The sequence below is a fragment of the Bos indicus genome, chromosome 28, assembly GCF_029378745.1.
Source record: "Bos indicus isolate NIAB-ARS_2022 breed Sahiwal x Tharparkar chromosome 28, NIAB-ARS_B.indTharparkar_mat_pri_1.0, whole genome shotgun sequence".
NCBI classification, from domain to species: Eukaryota; Metazoa; Chordata; class Mammalia; order Artiodactyla; family Bovidae; genus Bos; species Bos indicus.
In genome coordinates, this window is record NC_091787.1 from 44,018,547 (window position 1) to 44,038,736 (window position 20,190).

At 38.7% G+C, this 20,190-nt stretch overlaps 1 protein-coding gene across 3 annotated transcripts in view; it reads right to left on the minus strand.

Moving 5' to 3' along the window:
* Nucleotides 1-20,190, minus strand: part of PARG (poly(ADP-ribose) glycohydrolase) — a 114,996-nt gene that overhangs the window by 37,063 nt on the left and 57,743 nt on the right. For all 3 annotated transcript variants that reach the window (XM_019953766.2, XM_019953764.2, XM_019953765.2), the window contains exons 10-12: nt 15,717-15,796; nt 11,912-11,972; nt 6,354-6,429 (exon numbers count right to left, since the gene is read on the minus strand). In XM_019953766.2, the coding sequence (XP_019809325.2) occupies nt 6,354-6,429; nt 11,912-11,972; nt 15,717-15,796 (217 nt within the window). The remainder of the gene's footprint in view (nt 1-6,353; nt 6,430-11,911; nt 11,973-15,716; nt 15,797-20,190) is intronic.

Genomic DNA, 20,190 nt, shown 5'->3' on the forward strand with positions numbered 1-20,190 from the left:
TGTTTTTCTTTTTCTGACTTAGTTCACCCTGTATAATAGGCTCTAGGATGAACCTATTATACTCTATTATACACAGTATAATAACTTTTTAAGGGACAAAGATTTCTTCCTTCTAAATTTAATCACAAGCCCCAAACTGCATAAATATTACAAACTTTTTGCTTTAATACACCTAAGGGAGGAAAAATGAAGATAAAAAAATTTAGTTTAACCAGAAATTAATACTTGAAATTTAGTTTAAAATTACATGTAAGTTTTCTATGAAGCACTATGATGGGATCCCCAGGTTCCTACTAATAAAGGTGGGTGGGCTAGACAATCCTCAAGAGAAGGTGAACTCCAGGAGATAGAGAAGGACAGGGAAGCCCGGCTTGCTGCAGTCCACGGGGTTGCGAAGAGTTGGATATGACTTGGCAACTGAACAACAATGAGAGAAAGCAAACTCAGCCTGCCAGGATTATTTGTCTTAAATTTACTATTGTCCCCAACAGTATGCCAGGCTCTATGGGGCAACATGTAAGAAACGGCTTCTAACTCTGTCTTATTCTGTTTGAGGAGTTCTGTGTGCAGGTCAGGAAGCAACAGTTAGAACTGGACATGGAACAACAGGCTGGTTCCAAATCAGGAAAGGAGTACGTCAAGGCTGTATATTGTCACCCTTATTTAACTTATATGCAGAGTACATCATGAGATACGCTGGGCTGGAGGAAGCACAAGCTGGAATCAAGACTGCTGGGAGAAATATCAATAACTTCAGATATGCAGATGACACCACCCTTATGGCAGAAAGCGAAGAAGAACTAAAGAGCCTCTCGATGAAAGTCAAAGAGGAAAGTGAAAAAGTTGGCTTAAAACTCAACAATCAGAAAACGAAGATCATGGCATCTGGTCCCATCACTTCATGGGAAATAGATGGGGAAACAGTGTCAGACTTTATTTTTGGGGGCTCCAAAATCACTGCAGATGGTGACTGCAGCCATGAAATTAAAAGACGCTTGCTCCTTGGAAGAAAAGCTTTGACCAACCTAGACAGCATATTAAAAAGCAGAGACATTACCAACAAAGGTCCATCTAGTCAAAGCTATGGTTTTTCCAGTGGTCATGTATGGATGTGAGAGTTGGACTATAAAGAAAGCTGAGCACCGAAGAATTGGTGCTTCTGAACTGTGGTGTTGGAGAAGACTCTTGAGAGTCCCTTGGACTGCAAGAAGATCTAACCAGTCAATCTTAAAGGAAATCAGTCCTGAATATTCACTGGAAGGACTGATGCTAAAGCTGAAACTCCAGTACTTTGGCCAACTGATGCAAAGAACTGACTCATTGGAAAAGACCCTGATGCTGGGAAAGATCGAAGATGGGAGGAGAAGGGACGACAGAGGATGAGATTGTTGGATGGCATCACCAACTCAATGGACATGAGTTTGAGTAAACTCCGGGAGTTGGTGGACAGGGAAGCCTGGTGTGCTGCAGTCCATGGGGTCACAAAGAGTCGGACATGACTGAGTGACTGAACTGAACTGAGATTACACATACACACCAAACTTGTGTACATACACAGTCATATACAATGAAAAATCCAGAATTTAGTAAGTAATGTAACAGAGACTTCTATACTGTATAGGAAGAACTCCCTCCTGGGTCTCTTCTTTACTGTCACCCTACTACCACACTCACGACACTTCTGACACCAGATGCATGGATTTCCCACAATTCTGCAACAACCAGCTGGATGTCCAACAATCCAATTCAGTTCTGACACTCTCTACCAGGAGTCAGTGAATGATCCCACAGGCTAAGGATTCAGTCCTACAAGACTTCCCCAGTTTAGATGCCAATTTCAAGCCACAGACTGACACCAGTACTTCTAATTCACCAGCTATTAATTAGAGTTCCCATTACCCCCTTCCAAGGTTTGATGACTTGCTAGAATAGCTCACAGAATTCAGGGTAACACTTTCACTTACTGATTTATTGTAAAGGATACAGATGAACAGGGCTTCCATGGTAGCTAAGATGGAAAAGAATCTGCCTGCAACATGGGAGAACAGAGTTTGATCCCTGGGTGGATCCCTCCTCCCCTGGAGGAGGGCATGGCAACCCACTCCAGTATTCTTGCCTGGAGAATCCCCATGGACAGAGGAATCTGGCGGGCTACAGGCCATGGGGTTGCAAAGAGTCAGACATGACTGAGCCACTAAGCACACACACAGATGAACAGCCGGATGTAGACACCAGGGCAAGGCACACGGGAAGGGGCACACACACAGATGAACAGCTGGATGTAGATACCAGGGCAAGGCACACGGGAGGGGCACACACACAGATGAACAGCCGGATGTAGATACCAGGGCAAGGCACACGGAAGGGGCACAGAGATTCCACACCCTTTCCACAGATGAACAGCCGGATGTAGATGCCAGGGCAAGGCACACGGGAAGGGGCACACACACAGATGAACAGCCGGATGTAGATACCAGGGCAAGGCACACGGGAGGGGCACACACACAGATGAACAGCCGGATGTAGATGCCAGGGCAAGGCACGCGGGAGGGCACAGAGATCCCACACCCTTTCCAGGCACGTCTTCTCCCAGCACTTCCGCATTCACCAATGCCAACGCTCTCCAAATCCTGTACTTCGAAAATTTTCATGGAAGCCTTCAACACATTCGCATGACCAATCATTAACTGAGTCTCTAGTTCCTCTCGATTTCCCAGAGGATGGGAGGTGGGGCAGAAAGTCCCAAACTTATAATCATGGCTTAGTCTTTCTGGTGCCCAGACTGCATACTGAAGGTACCCAGGAGCCCACCAAGAGGTGTGTTATTAGAACAAAAGACATACTGGGCAATTTCAAGGGATTCAGACACTCTTAGTTAGGAACTGGGGTCAGAGACCAAATATTAGAACGAAAGGGATTCCCAGTGCTCTCACCTCTCAGGAGATCACAGGGTTTTAGGAGGTCGGTGCCAAAAACAGGGTGCAAAGATGAATACAAAGATTTCCTATGATTTCACATATACTTTCAGACTATCGTGTAAGATTTCTTAAAACTTGTATTCTTTAAAGCAATTATATGAAACGGTACTGTGAGGCCTATCTTACAAAAGTGAAACAAGAATATGAATTTTAAAATATTTATTATTTATTTATTTTGCTGCACTGGGTCTTAGCTACAGCATGTGGAATTCAGCTCCCTGACCTGGGATCAAACCCAGGTCTCCTGCATTGGGAGTGTGGAAGCCACAGGACCACCAGGCAATTCCCAAGAATATGAATCTTCTGACGTGTAGAAATACATGTGAAAAGAGAGAAATCAGAAGATAAAGTAGTCTTCTTTCATTACACAAGAACTTAGAAAATACTGAAAAATATGACTGGACAAATTTTTGAAATAAGTCACCACAGTGAATCATATAGATTTGGGTTTATATTCTGGCATAATGAATCGAAATTAAAACTTTAGCTGATATAGAAAAATAATTTTCATTAAACTAGTCTACTGATTAGAAATAGTTACCTACTACACATAAAGTCTTTATACATTGGGTCACTCATTGCTTAAACTGTTCAATTCAAATATTAATGAAACATGCTGAGAACTATGGAATACAAAGATGAATAAGACGTGGTTCCTGATTTCATAGCAGCATAGTCTAGATGGAAGTCAGGCACATAGTTAGAATGATAAGATGATTATCAAAGAACCTATTAGGATGTATTTTTACTTCCGAAATAATACAATTAACTCAAAGTGGAGCATGGGGAGAACAGGGGAGCGTTACAAAGGATGCAGCACTCCATTGAGAATGTCCTGGCGTTTAGGCTGAAGGAATCACTGCACAAGGACATGGGGAAACCACGTGCAAAGAGCTGTGTGAATAGAGTGGTAAGCAGAGTCCTTCGCTTTCTGCAAAGTGCAGTATGTGGAGAGTTCAAGTTGGTAATGAGCTGGTCTGGGGGCCAAGAAATTTACACCGAATTCTGAAGATTCTGAGAAAGATTCTAAGAAAAAGAACAACTGTATCTGTGTTTTAGGAAGATAATTTAGACCAGAGTTTAAGGAATGAACTGGAAAAGTAAGAGCAGAAAGACTGGTTAGGTAAATACTGAATAGTTTAGACAAGCACTCCTAGGCCCTCGAACAGGTCAGTGGGAGGGAAATGAGACCCAGCAAAAAAATAAAATGAACAGCTCTTGAAAACTGAGAGATTGGCTAAATATCATGGTACTCAGAATAGAAATGAGAAACAAAGAAGGTCTGAGATCAGCTAAACTTAAATGTTACTGGAACAAGATGCATAACTAAATTTAAAAGATAAACTCTATTCAATCTATACCGTACTTGAAAATGATAAACGAAATATAGTTAATGCGCATGCTATTGTTCATTCTTTGAATAAAAGGCCAACATTTATTACTTAAAAGGGATGCACAGAAACAAATACACTAAACTCAGTATGCCTCTGAAAGCAGGAATCTTTTAGAAAATCAAAGTTTCTACTACTTAAAAAAGTTCTTAATTAACGGCTCTCTATTATAGGTGAGAAACCTGTTCCAGTACATGAAAACAAGCACATGAGTGTTTCTTTATTTTTAGCCTTTTTCCAACTCACTTTACTTTAAAGCTACTTGTTCAGCTTACTTAGTTTCTGAATTATAACTTGATGAAAAGAGAGAAATGATAACACTCCTTAGAGAGGTTTTGTTGTTGTTGCCATTCAGCATAATGTAATTTATACGCTACACCAGGAGCTTTAGAGCACGGCAATACAATATTCCCTGATCTCCTGGGGATACATGGCATTGGTAGGGAGAAAAATAAATAGAAACCTTTATGGTATTCTTTTAATCACCAAGGTTTCACATTTCATCTATAATACATTCCAAGGAAGTGGGGAGAATCTCAGCCTTGAATGTTGCTGAATAACTCCTTGCTGAATTGTACTGGAAGGAAAGGTCAGCATTCCTGTGGTGCTAACAAGCAGTAGCTTTGTTTATTCCATGTGTATTAAGCCTCCCTCAGTTAATCCAAGATGTTAATGTAGGTAAGAACCTCGTCAAGATGGAAATGTGGGGGAAAAAGCGAGTCATTCAAAACAAATTTTAGCCCTATTTCAGAATTATTGCTTTATTATATAGAAGCAAAGGGACTTATTAAATACAAATTCTAGAAAAACTTAAGTACTGGACAAAAATTAATTCAGTTATCCTAAGTATTTTAGTCTATAATCTTCATCACTGGATGAAGGTGATTTAAAACAAAATATAGTCTGCCTCTTTGAAAATATTAAATACAAATATGTCTAAATAAAAGGTCATTCTAAAAAGAATGTAGGCACCTACCTAAAGCATATGCATGAAATAACTAGCCAAATGGAAATCAGTCAGGTCATTTTATAATAAATATTTTAAAAAATAGTCCACATTCAAACAAACTGTCCATTATTTAATAACTGCGTTATTTAACTTCTAACCCTATATAAACGTAAGGCTCTGAAGAAAAATCAGCTCTTCTCAGTATAAATGAAATGGTGTACAAGTTTCTTTCAAAGAAAATCAGGATTACAATGCTCTCATAAATAAGATAAAACACAAACATTTCATCTCTGATTAGTGATTTTTTTTTTTTTAAAGATCACTATAAAGCAAAAGGAAAGCACATGTTTGGGTTAGGTGTTACAACAATTTAAAGCTAGATACACAAAACGTTTTATTTGTTAACTCCTTTTTCCAAAAATATATTTTTAAGTAATGGCAGTGACATAGAATAATAAAAACTGAGAGATGGACAAAATTACCTGCTCTGAAACAGGACCTCAAGAGTCAGCAAGTGAGACAGCAAGCGTGTTTGGCTCACATACCTGAAACTATCACATATGGGAGAGGACTTTCTTATCCATCAGCTTTAGATGTCTGCCTCCTAGACCCAAACAAGGCTGGTGGCAGAAAAACATCTCAAGCTGGTCATTATTTAGGGCAGAGCAAGAGCCTTTAAAGAAAAAAGAACAAAACTGTCTGGTGACAGCTTGTCAAGACTATACCCTGGGAACTTCCTCCACTGTCAATTTACAATCTGTGTCTGAACCAAGAGGCCTGATGTTGTCCAGATCTTGGGATTTTCTGTCAAAGGCTTTTTAAAGAGGCACATGTAAGATACAGAGAAGGAACATCCGCGGATAACAGCATTACCACGGCTGTCAAGGTGATCTGGTCGGTGGTTTTCTCCATTCTGCTATTATGCTTGTTTGCATTAAATCAACTTAGAAGAAAATAAACAGCTTTTCAAATTCCCTTCGCGGGCAGAAGCCTGACAAGAGTCTCCTCCCGCCCCCACCACGGCGATTCGCCTACCTGTAGCATGCCCTGGCCGTTTCCTTCTATGGTACCTTCGTAAGTGACATGCAGTCGAGTCAGGAGTTTTTCACATCTATGATTGAAAAAGATATTTCCTCATTTATTTATTTATTTTTTTAATCTTTTTTTTTAAATTTTATTTTTAAACTTTACAATATGGTATTAGTTTTGCCAAATAGCGAACTGAATCCGCCACAGGTATACCCGCGTTCCCCATCCTGAACCCTCCTCCCTCCTCCCTCCCCTACCCTCCCTCTGGGTCATCCCAGTGCACCCGCCCCAAGCATCCAGTGCCCCAAGCATCCAGTACCGTGCATCGAACCTGGACTGGCGACTCGTTTCATACATGATATTATACATGTTTCAATGCCATTCTCCCAAATCTCTCTACCCTCTCCCCCTCATTTATTTTTTTAATGGTAAGTATTTCACTACAGGAAAGTCTGACAATACAGGTTAACTAGAAAAGAAAACTGAAACTATTCCAAATCTCAAAAGTCAGAAATAGATGCTTTCTCTTCACATTCCTGGGATAGTCTCCCCCAATTTTTCTTATTCAGTATATAAATATACATATCTAAATTAAAATGGGATCATATACTGTTTTGGAAACTGGTTTGCCCCTACAAAATACCAGTTTCTCCCCTTTTATTTTTTAAAAAATATTTTTATACAATTTTTAAAGGTTACTTTCTATTTACAGTTATTAAAAAATATTGACTATATTTCCCACGTTGTAACATCCTTGGGCCTATCTAACATCCAACAGTTTGTATGTTCAACTCCCCACCCTACCCCTGCCATCACTGGTCACCACGAGTTTATTCTCTGTATCTGTGAGTCAGCTTCTTCTTTGTTATATCCAGGAGTTTATTGTATTTTTTAGATTCCACATATAACTGATATGATACAGTATTTGTCTTTGTCTGACTTATTTCACTTCTCAACATAATGCCCTCCAAATCCATCCATGCTGCTTCCAAGGGCCAGATTTTGTTCTTTGTTATGACTGAGTAGTATTCCATTGTGTGTGCGTGCATGTGTGTATCACAGCTTCTTTACCCATCATTTCCTGATGGACACTGGGTTGTTTCTGTATCCTGGCAACTGTGAACATGCTATGAACATGAGGGTGCATGTGTCTTTTCAAATAAGCTTTTGGCTTCTTTTGGATATATACCCAGGAGTGGAATTACTGGGTGATACAGTAGTTCTATTTTTAGTTTTTTGAGAAACCACCATACTATTTTCCACAGTGGCTGTACCAGTTTAAGTTTCTCCTTTTTTAAAAGTTGAAAAATTTCTCAAAATGTTTTTAAAACTCAGGATCTAAGAAATGTTATTATTATGCTAGAGTTGGCAACCTAAGGAAAAATACAGAAAAAAGTGACCCCAAAAATTATATACGACGCTCAGAGGGGCTCTATTTTCACTAGTTTGGAAATTGTGTGTGTGTGTGGGGGGGGGGGGGGGGAGGTGTCTTAATGACATGCTACAGAACTCCTACAGAAATCCTGATCTATGGTATTTTTTGAAACTGATAAGGTAAGCATAGTACCTGTAAGTCACAATTATTTTCTTTCCTTTTCATAAACCATGGTCACTAAGGTGAATATAGGGTTCAGATAAACTACCCCCAAATTTGGCACCCTGGCATATTGAATATTTTAAGCTGAAGAAGTTTGAGAAAATGGCAGAAGCAGAAAGGTCACTCTGACTTCCTACCCCTCGCATCCTTCTTGTGCGAAACAAGCCATAAAACTCTCACGTGAGGGACACTACCTGTGCCTGGAAGAGAGGAGCATTCTTATCTCTGAAGACAAAGAAATGCCAAGAAGAATTCTAACAAGCAGACCGCGCTGTTCCCTGCAGTGTGCTATAGTCACCCCATGCTTTTTCACACACCGTATTCCTGCATGACTGTCTACTCTTCACCAAACCTAGCATAAAAACACATAGATCTGTTCACACACCGTATTCCTGCATGGCTGTCTACTCTTCACCAAACCTAGCATAAAAAGACATAGATCTGTTTACACACCATATTCCTGCATGACTGTCTACTCTTCACCAAACCTAGCATAAAAAGACATAGATCTGTTTCTTTGGGTCTTCATTTCCTCATAAAGGTTCCTGTGTCACATAAAACTAATATTAAAAATTCCTTTTTACTAATAGCAGTTGATGATGACATTTTTCTTAGATTTTTTTTCTCCTGATTATTTACTGAATAAAAATAAATAAACCATAATAGAATTCAACAGAATGTAACAGATATAAACCCCTTTCATAGCATGGCATAAACTTTTTGGAGGGGACTTGCATATTTTTAGAACAATTACATTAAAAAAAAAATAAAACAATTCAGCTGGGAAGCTCTATTTATTTATTGGGATTTGCTTTCATCCTGGTATCAGTGAGTCCAAATATCTTTCTAGTAAGGCTCCAATCTGGGTTATTCGTTGTAGTTCTAAAAGCTTCATCTGTACTCATTTAATCTTCACAACATCCCTATTACTATCTCCCTTCTACAGATGAGGCAACAAAAGTACAATAAGCATTTAAGTAACCTAATACTAGTAAATGAAGCAACAAAGATCTGAATCCAGAAAGCCTAAGGTCAACTATATGTTTAGAAAAATTACTTCCCAAATCTCTTGGAGAAAGTTAGTACCATAAGTTTGATTCTTTTTAGTTTCCTTTTGGAAGGGGGGAGAAATCCTCCTTTCCTAGCTATTTTATTCCAAGGGAGATCATCTCTGAGGATACTATGGAAAAGGTAAAGAAGCATGATCCAGAAATCTCATCTGTTGTCAACTATTCTCTGTGATTCTCAATAAAATTACGAAATTGCTAGAAACTAGTTTTTTTTAATAAGCATCCTTCAACTTCCTAATAGGTTTCCCCTTCTGTCCCCAGCAAATTCTTCACACCACTGCCCCAGGAATATTATTCTGGTTCTCTGTGATTAATTAAGCCTACTAAGATATTTCGGAGAAGGCAATGGCACCCCACTCCAGTACTCTTGCCTGGAGAATCCCATGGACGGAGGAGCCTGGTGGGCTGCAGGCCATGGGGTTGCGAAGAGTCGGACACGACTGAGCGACTTCACTTTCACTTTTCACTTTCATGCATTGGAGAAGGAAATGGCAACCTACTCCAGTGTTCTTGCCTGGAGAATCCCAGGGATGAGGGAGCCTGGTGGGCTGTCGTCTATGGGGTTGCACAGAGTCAGACACGACTGAAGCGACTTAGCAGCAGCACTAAGATATTTATTGATAATCACAGGGTTAACTATAATGCCAGAAGTTTGGAACTCAGAAAAGCCTCTAGCTTCCTGGCACCCATTTAGCCCTGTACTCTTGGGAAAACCAAACAGTCCTTATCTCTTCCTCATCCTCTCTCTTCAAGTGAATGCATGTTTCTGGTTCTGTGGAATCTCGGAGATGGATTTTAATTACATTCTCCAACTCACTTATGAAGCAACTAAAACAAGAGATCAATGAAATGAAAAAAAAAAAAAAAGTTTGAAAAGTATCAAGTTAAATTCTGCCTATCTAGGTTAAGGGGACTGTCTGGATCTTCCTTAAGGGGCAGAATTATCTTATGGACACAGCAACCTCACCAATCCCTTCACTCCCAGATCGTGTACAAACAGGTGCCCTTTGACATTAGTGCCAAACAAACCAAGAGGCAGAGGAGAGATTCTGAGCTAAATTAAAAACAACTCCTCTGAAAGATCTATAAAACCTACACCAAAGCGACATGAATAAAACATGTATTCCTATTAGAGACTAATAAAAGAGCTAAGAAAAGCAACCTTCTGTACTCTACTCTGGGCAGATAACACAGCAGATTGTTACTTTTAGTTCTAGGCACCATATTTTAAGGGCCAATTGCTTAGGGTATGTTAAGAGCAGAGTTTAAAGGGTTTACAATCCATATTACATGTGAAATGAGTAGTTTAATATGTACGTATGTGCATTGTTAGAGGTGGGGGGTGGATCAAGAAAACATTAAGATACATGAAGGAGGGTCAAATGTGAAAGAAAATCAGATTTACTGTAGCTCCAGAAAGAAGAACCAGGAATGGGATTTGGCATGGTAGGGGATTTCTGGAAGACAGACTTTTTCAATGACTTAAAGTATCGGATAATAACACAAGCAGCCCACAGTGGGACGGGTGCAGTCCAGCAGTGGATTTCCCATCCCCAGGCTGCCTAGTCTCTGTCTGCTATAGGTATTACAGAGTGGACTGTTTTCAGTAGGCAGCGGGATCAGATGACTTCCTGGGTCCCTTTTATCTCTAATATGCTATGATTCCAAAATGCTGTACATGGCTCTTCCTTTCTGACTCAATTTTGTTCTTGTTTTTGTCTTTCTTTTGGTTGCTTAATCTTTTCCATTTCCCTCTGCTATAATAATATCATCTCAGCCATGCAGTCAGCCTCCTAAATTAAGTCTGTTTTTCTTTCACCTCACAAATAAACATCTTTGATGGATGAAAACACAGGCAAGTCATCTAAGCATGTATACCTTTTCAACTTAATTCCTTGAACAATAACTAATTGCCTTTCATCATTAATTCCAAACAAAACAATTACAAACTATGATAAAAATCATTAGAAAGTGAAAATGAAGAGGCACTGGTTAACATGAATGCACATCCGAACTATGCCTTTAGTATGTCAGATCATGTCCTCACATGCACTGAGAAAGTAGGCCCATTCTGCTTTAAGTGCTCTGGGGATTTGTTCCAGGTTACAACTATTTCGGGGCACTAAGGAACTTACAAATCTGAATCAACTCACGTTGGTTACTATTATCCTTAGCACATATAAGGAAAAAAACCCTAGGCAATTAGAAACTTCTACAAAATTGCCAATTCTCTGATGGTAAATTCTTTGGATGGTAAAGGATCTGCCTGCAATGCAGGAGACTCGGGTTCTTTCCCTGGGTCAGGAAGATCCCCTGGAGAAGGGAATAGCTACCCTCTTCACTATTCCTACCTGGAGAATCCCATGGACAGAGGAGAGCCTGGTGGGCTACAGTCCATAGGGTAGTAAAGAGTCGGACACAACTGAGCGACAAACACAAACACACGGGTGGACAGCCAAACTCCAAGATTCTTTGTCACTCAGACAAATTCTAAATAAGTACAATTTACACTTTATTTTAATTTTAAAAATGCACTAATCTTGTCCTCCAGAAAGAAAAGCCATAAAATACCAACACTAGCTATAAAACCGAGGGTAAGGAGGAATATTAAATACTGGTGTTTAATATTATGTCTTTCACAGAAAACTCCTAATTCTAAATAGGACTTTGTTTCAGAAGACAAAACTAAGGCAAAAGAGTAGAAATGAAAGGGCTGCAGACTGATTCAAAAGGCATGACCTTTCTAACGATGAGAGCTGTCAATTTTAAGAAGAAACTCCCTGGTCCTAGGGCAATCAAGAGGCTGGAAGACTATCTTTTCAGGGGCTATAAAACTGAATCCTCTCATGGTGAAAGAGTCCTAATGCTAAGATTACAGAGATTTACATTATTATTACCTTTCCCACTCTGGAAAATCTTCAAGACTCTGTCTTGTAAATGTCACCAACCCAGTGGGTTCTACAAAAGCAATAAAGAGAAACACATCCAAAATAAGTTTTGAGTTTGAAAAGACTGTGTATTTAGTAAAAGAATGGGTCTAACAAAGGCTATAAAACTAGTCAGGAAATACTAAGCCTAGTGTTGGAATACAAGAGAAGGTTGATTTAAAATAATATCCTTACAGTAGGAATTCTTTCTACAAAATAGTAAGCCCTCCCTAAGGCACAAACTACACACATAACAGCACAAGGGTAGGATGTGAGTGCTGGAGCTTTTCGGTTAAGTTTTCCAAACTGCACATACTTTAAAAAAACCGGTGGGGGGCACACCATACTGGATACAGTTTATAAACAAAGACAAACTGAATTTTAATCTGTAGTGTCCTTTAAAAAAAAGTCTTAACCCTAAACCTATGGACTGGTGAATGTCAATACATTTATGCGTTTTATAATAAATATGTCTAAGATTAAAAAAGAAAATTGTTGGCACGTACTTTGAGGTGACACAGCTAAATTCAGGGCTTAGACGGTATGCAGTTGCTCTATTTATAAGGCGTCTTAGCCAGAAGGAAGAATTACTGTATTCTAAGAGGTTACAGAAGAGTGATGACATGGTTTTCAAGGAGCAATAGACATGAGAGGATCAAATGCAGTAAATTTTAGAGGATAAGATCCTTCTTTGGTAGGTTTACTTTTTTTTTTTAACTAGTGGCAAAAGCAACAAATAAATCAGCTGGCCAGAAGTAATTTGTTTGATTCAAATCAAAGAACAAACTAAGAAGGCCAGGCCATTTCTGTTTAAAAAAAGAATGCTCTTAAGCAGAGAGAGAGATGTCAGGAACTGTCAGTGACAATGCCGGTGGGGCCCCAGGCAAAGGCCGGCCGTCCTCTCACTCCTCTGGGCGACTCCACATTTCTGTGCTCTCAGCCACAACCAGCAACACCTCAAAAACCACATGGGGCAGTTATAGTAGAAAACGGAACTTTGTTAACACGAGCTACAAAATATTCTCTAGATGTCTAAGTTCCTCTAAGACAAATGGCTAGCATGGTTAAAATCTACAAGTCACATAATTCAAACACTAGAGCAGGGACTCTAGTAATAGGAGACTAAAGTCTGTATCATCATTCAGTAATTTAGCAGAAAAATAAGAACATTAAATGGCCCTCATGTATACTAGGAGAGACCAAGAGAATTTTAAAAAATGAACATTTCTGACAAAGCAAGAGAAAAGGCACAAGAATATGACTCTTTAGATATATATTAATAACCCCCCCCAAAAACCCTTGAGAACATGCCTATTACCTTTCCTTCATAAAAAGGCATCTTTTATACCAGAATACATTATTTTGGTTAATCAAATATTTCTCTTAATAAACTCACAGTATATACTACATACGAGTCATCACTTTGTATAAATACTCCATTTATAAGCTAGTTTTATCTAAAATTATATTGAAAATAATTCAGAAAGCTGTTTAAAATCATTCAGTCTCAAGAGCCTCACTATAATTATATAGACTGACAACCCTAAAACATTGGTCTTGATGGAACTGCATTTTATCAATTCTAAAAAGCATATTTTCATATATTAAGTTTCTGAAACTACGAATATACCTCACATAGTCAAAGGTATCTAGCCACTGCTACTGGTCTGTATCAAAGCTGAATTTTTCCAAAGAAGATGAACATCTGCTTCTGCCATCTTCTGGGAACACCACCAACTTGAGACTGGTCTGAATTAAACCTTCTGTTGTAGGCTTCTACAGATCACCCTGGTAATAAGACCTCAGGTCCCAGACTTGAAGCTCAAGGTTCGTATTCTCGGGGAAGAGTTTTCGGGTGCCCTCTCCACCTAGGCTGACACCTGCAGTTTCTTGGCTGTCAGCTTTCTGCATGGCAAAGTGAATCTCTCACTTATCCTTAGGCTAAAGGTACAGATCTCTGGTGTCCCAGCTTTGGGAGAGATCTCCTGCAACTTCCTCAGCCTGAGTGTTTTTCATTCTTAGTGGTATACAATATACTGAAACTTCTTGTCATAGATCATGTCCTAGAGTTGATGAAATATGGCACTTTAAATAGGTTTCTATAGGTTCTATTCAGTAGAACTCCAGAACTTTTCTACCTAGTATTTCCTTCTTAAGTCTGTAGCTTCACATCCTAAAAACCTGTAGCATATCATACCATATTTTTACAAAGAACCAAATTACCATGTACAGTGAAAAAGTCAGAAAATAAAATGTCTAATTATCATTTATTTTTTCAGCCTAATTCCCAATATTTATAATGATTTATAAATTTCTAGCTGAAAAAACAAAATTTTAGCTTTTTCCCTCAAATACTTAAAATCCTAAAATTTGGAAAGGCAAGTTGGTTTTTAGAGCAGACATGCATGATTTGACTTCAGGGACAGAAAAATAAACTTCAAATTATTAAGATATAGTAATGGTATTCATTCTGTTTAGATTTACAATAGCAAAAAATATACTTACTTTTCTAACAAGTTAGTATAAATTTTAACTCAGTTTTATGTCTCATAAGCCCTAGTGAAGCTTCACTTTCTTTCCTGACTATTTCATTCAGTACAGGGCACAAAAGTAAAAGTGATAAGCTAAGAAATAAACAGCCCGCTATCAAGAGGAGCCTGTGAATTTGTCCCCAAAATATCAAAATCCTCATCACTGATTTCTTTTCCTCAACTCTGAACCATGCCCAACAGCAATACATTCAAAAGGAAAAAAATCCTAGGTACACTATGATGTGAGATAACTTACTAAGGGAAGGGTATGAGAAAAATGACCTTAAAATAATTCAGTAATATTATTATTATTACATTATTCAGTGACATTAATAATTCATAATACTTTAAGACAATCACACAACTGGGAAGACCAGAACTAAAAAGAACTCATTTCACTGGAACAGAGTTAACCTGCTCTACTTAACAATAGCAAACTTCTAATTATTTGCAGGAAAGGGTACCCACGATAAGAGCTGACATTTATTAAGCATGTAACTTCTCATTAATACTTAACTACCCTATGAAGTAAATTATCATTATTCTTTTATTTTACAGATGAGGAAACAGCCGTTTAGAGATGTTAAAAAAGACTTGTCTGTGGTCACCCCAGCTCCTAGGGTAAGAGTGGCAACACCAATCCGCTATGAGCTGGTCACTACCAGTGTTGCCTAGACATTCACCACTGCGATCTCAAGTGCTATGATTAGCCTCCGGGAAAACAAGATGCTCAAGGTCCTACAGAGGAAGACAAGACGTGAACTCGAAGTACAAACACTGTTTTACAAGAACCTCATAAGGGCACAAAGAAGGCACAACCGAGAGGGCTGCAGGAGGCAATGAACCGGGAGCCTCTGCAGACAAACCAATTATACCAGTCAGTGCTTCTTTAAATAAAGAATACCCAAATGTATCTAAATAAACCAATTATACCAGTCCGTGCTTCTTTAAATAAAGAATACCCAAATGTATCTCCCAGTCAATATACTTTCTTTTGAAAGTACTAATTCATGAACATCCATTACCTTATGTTATGCTGGTCTAATTTCCGAGTATGTAAAACCCACACGTTTACAGTACACATTTACGTATACACACAACATATGCATAAAATTTAGGTTATAATATTGCATTACTAGTTTTAATGTGGTTTGGGCAGTAAAGTGTACTTTGAACACGATGTTTTTGACCTGCCTGAACTGTCCCCATCAGTGATAAAAATTACAAGAATGAAAGGGATGTACTTTTCTCTGTGACTCTTCTAAAGTAGCAGAAGAGCGTTTTAAGCTTCTCTGGTTTCCTTGATGAACGTCCTTCAAACAACCTGAAAGAGACCAGAAATAAAAGAGGGTAAAGATGATTTTAAATGCCTTAATGATTCACAAAAAACTAAATCTATATTTCTACCAAAACGAAGTAATTATTCCAGAAGACGATTCTGGAACGACAGAAAACTGGGAAATTGTCTGGACTCAAACAGCATCTGGAGAGGCCTGAAAGCGATGAGAAGCAGGCTTCCTCAAAGTCGTTCAAATCAGATGGCACTCTGTAACAACCACGTTCCTCCAGTCTGTCTTCCTGCGGGGAGAAAGCACCATCTGTCCCCTAAAGACAATCAGGCCAAGGAGTTAATGCTCATTTCCCCCACGGCAAATATTATTGGCCATAATATTACTAGGTCATTACATGATTGAACAAAATGGTATCAGGAAAAAAAATCCAAAAGACTGCTTGGCGGTGGGGGGCAGCTATGACAACAGCAAGCAGGTATGACAGGATACTGGCAGACTGATCGATCCGTGGTGATTAAACAGATATGCCCTTTGTATGGTAACCGAAACACTGGCCACCCCATGTCATCCGGCTTCCAGCAACCTGGACTTGCACAACTTAATTTAGTTTTCTTTGAAATGATGTGGCACTGTTATTGGTAACACATAATGCAATTTATCCTGAGGAAAGAAAAGCAAGGCTTTGGAAGTATATGACCTGAGTAAGTAGTTCACCAAAAGATTTCCAACACAGATGCATGCTTTCAGGCACAATAGCTAGCTTCACAAAGGTATTTAAAAATCATAAAGAAATTCTCTGGCTATAAATGATGAAGTATTAGTCATCTGCCTCTAGTCACATACTCTTGCTTTAAAACCAGAAACCCTTCAAGTAAAAGTTCACTTTAATAAGTGCCGAAATGGGTAAAATTTTCCATGGTTAGAAAAACAAGCTTATGTAACTATGCAGAGAGGGAAAAGTTAATTCTATGAGAAAATCCTATTGAGCAAATGAAATGAATTAGGAAAAGGGAAGGAAATGCAGATGTCAAATAATCCTGTTTTCAATGATCTGAAATTCTTTATTCAGGGTCAATTTCTGAGAAAACAATTTATATAAACCCTTATTTCCTGAAAAGAATGCTAAATATCAGAGAGCATTTTAACCAAATCTGAAATCTAAGTAACGTTAAATAATAGTTTGAGTGTCTATGTGATAATTTTTATTCTTCTAAAAGAAGGTATTTTCCAAAATATTTATTAAAAATACTCTTAAATCTAGCTGCCTGCTGGAAGAATCCATGAGAACACAGGTTTCAGTTTGGTTTCTTCTGCAATATGTCAGCCAGAATAGAGTTTGTTTAAATCAAAATGATAGTCAAAATGAAGGAGCCACTTGGCAGTTTAATTAAACATCCTGTATCAAATAAATATGATTTACTAAATAAATGAATACCTTGGGATCCATTGCAAAATCCCTTTGCAAGGTTTATCACTTAGTAGAGGGAAGCAGGATAAATATCACTATAAAGGCAGCTTTCACCTTTTTTTTTTAAGAGATGAATTGATGTAGTATTCAATTCAATTAAGAGGAAAAAGCTCCTCTTCCACAGAACTGTTGCATAGTGAGTGAAAATGACTACTGCCCTTAAGAAATAATTCCCCCAAACATAAAAGGCATCCCGAGCTTCAGTATGTGGTCAGTTGTTTATAAAATTACATAAAAGTTGACATATTTCATAACCATGATGACAAATTATTAACTTTAAGAGACTCTTGGGACTACAGATTTATTACCCGAGCAATATGGACGTTCCTGGAAGGATTGTATGGCTGTTATTATCACCCACTACAAATGAGCACTACTGCTTATTTCTCAGGTCCAAATCTTACAGGCACAAATCAAACAGAATCTCAACACATTCTTTTCCTTCACTGCTCTAATTTCAAATCACTGTGTAACCAAATATGCTTTCCCAGCTTTCTGATGGGGGAGTGTGTGGAGATTGAGGTCTGGGACAGAACGAGGAGGCAGAACGGCAAAGATGAGGCGGGTTTAAAGCTCTTGCATCAATTCTCGGATTGTGATTTGTAGATTTGTGCATAGCCACCTAAATAAATGAGGCAGCAAGTAAAAATAACGTAAAAACACAGGCACTCTACAGAACTGAAAGCTACCAAAGCAACGTACTATCTGAAGGACAGCGCTTGCAGGGGGAGGAAGAGACAAAAGTACCAAGCAAAGAGCCTGAGGAAGGAAGAGACAGAAAGATGGGGCTGGCAAGACGGAGCGAATAGAAAGAGCAGAGACTGGGCTGGAGACGGAGGGAGGGCGTGAGAGACAGAAACTCACAGAAAAACACACTCAGAGCGACAAACACAGAAAGCAACAGAGATTCAGAGACGGAGATCCTCTCGTAATCATCAAGCACCACCCAGATGTTTTTAATTCCTCGATACCATTTTTTTTTTTACTTTAGATTTTCAAGCCCAAGGCGTTTTTGGTTTTTTGGCTCTGCCACACGGCATGTAGGATCTTAGTTTCAGACCATGGCTTGAACCCGCATCCCCTGCAGCAGAAGCAGAGTTTTAACCGCTGGACTGCCAGAGAAGTCCCTGGATATATACATATTTAAAGTCACACTCTGAGCCAACAGGCGTACATGTGAGAATGCACGCAAACTAGGCCATACCACCCCTCCTCATGCAGGGAAGACATTTCAGCATTTAACCGAGTAATAACTACAGACTATCAAAGGAAACAAATGGAGAAGGCCACTTAGACCTTTCGTTCTAACAAAACTTCTTATTTTCAGTAAGTCAATCAAGGGTCAGCTACGTATTAACTGTTTTTCTTTCCATACATATAAAGAAAAACATAGTTTAATGAAATCTTTCCCTGAATGGAATACTGATAACATTACTGGAATTGGATTCTAGATACACACACACACACTCCCATGTGATTTCAAGTTAAGGATTAATCCTATTAGTATACAATAAATCAAACCCAAAGCACTACAACCTCCACTTTAAAGTGGAAGCAAATGATAATCCGGAACCCAGCCAGAAAGTCATTCTTGGCTTTGCTGTGAAGCAGTGTGCCATATGGCCCCGGCAGCATTTTCAATCCAGGGAAGAGACAGATGTAAAAGCCTCCTGGGCTGACCACTGCTGCAACCTACAATTAATCTCTGACCATCAGTTTCTAAGCAATTTCAGAAGCATCAATGCTAATCACATTGGAAGCCTTTATAAGAATGTTTAGGCCCTGAAAGGCAAGCAGGGGAAAAGGTCAGGGGTGTTTAACATAACTAAACAGGGCTGGAAAAACACAACAATAAATAAAAAAGGGAAGACTTATTCAATTTATTGACGTCAGCCTTCTATCACATACTCTTACCATTTTTCTTATTCAATTAACTAGCCAGCCTTTTAAGACAAAATACACACATACACAGCTCCCAACTGGCAGAAACTATAATCATAAATAGCAACTATGGCAAAAAAGAAATCATGCCAACAACAAAATGCTCCATAATCTGCTCACCAAATGGCTCATCAAATTAGGTGCTTGATTATCCATAAGCCACAAGAAAAAGGGGGAACTATTGGTTGTTTTCATTTCTGGAGCACACTCAGAGCATCTGCTCTTGGGAGGAGGTGAGACATAATGAAACAGCACTAAGTCTGAACAGAAGACAGTGTTCAAGTCCCACTTCTGCTACTTAAACTCTTATTTGATAAAAATGCGACTGGGATGCTGTAAGCTTATTTCCTTCGTGGTCATTCTAGATTGGAAAGAATTCTTACAGATCAAGGATTATGTCTGAGGATAGTTCTGACTAGCTATGAGGTGAATTTCTGACTAGCTGTGAGGTAAAAACGGCCAACTATGCCCTGAGTTTTGAACTCCAATTATACCAGTTAACTTGGTGACGTGAACTACCCTCTCTAAGCCTCCAACTCCTCATCTGAAAAATAAGAAAACAATATTGAATTTATAGCGACTGACATGAAGATTAAAAAATAATAGTACAGTCACTGGTACATGGCAGGCACTTAATAAATACTAGTTATTTGACATTTTTATGCAAAAACTTCAGATAATGCTAAGCAGAGGATAGAATAAGTCATTACATAATGCCCAGCTTAAAAAAAAATCAACACTTATTTACATAAAACACACTGTTCTAATCCATATTCTCTTCATTAAGAAAAATGGCTCAGCCTCTTTTCCCATCAAGCCTAACATGCTGACACTCAGAGCCAACAAGCTCAGTCTTCAGGATAAATCACCATGCACAATGAAAAGAGACAACAGGATGGTGCCAAGACCAGCATTCTCCTGTCAAAAGTCTGATGACAAACAAAGATGCTTTAAAAATAAAGCATATATTAAAATTAATATAAATTCTGGTTATGGCAGCAGGAAATGAGAAGTCAC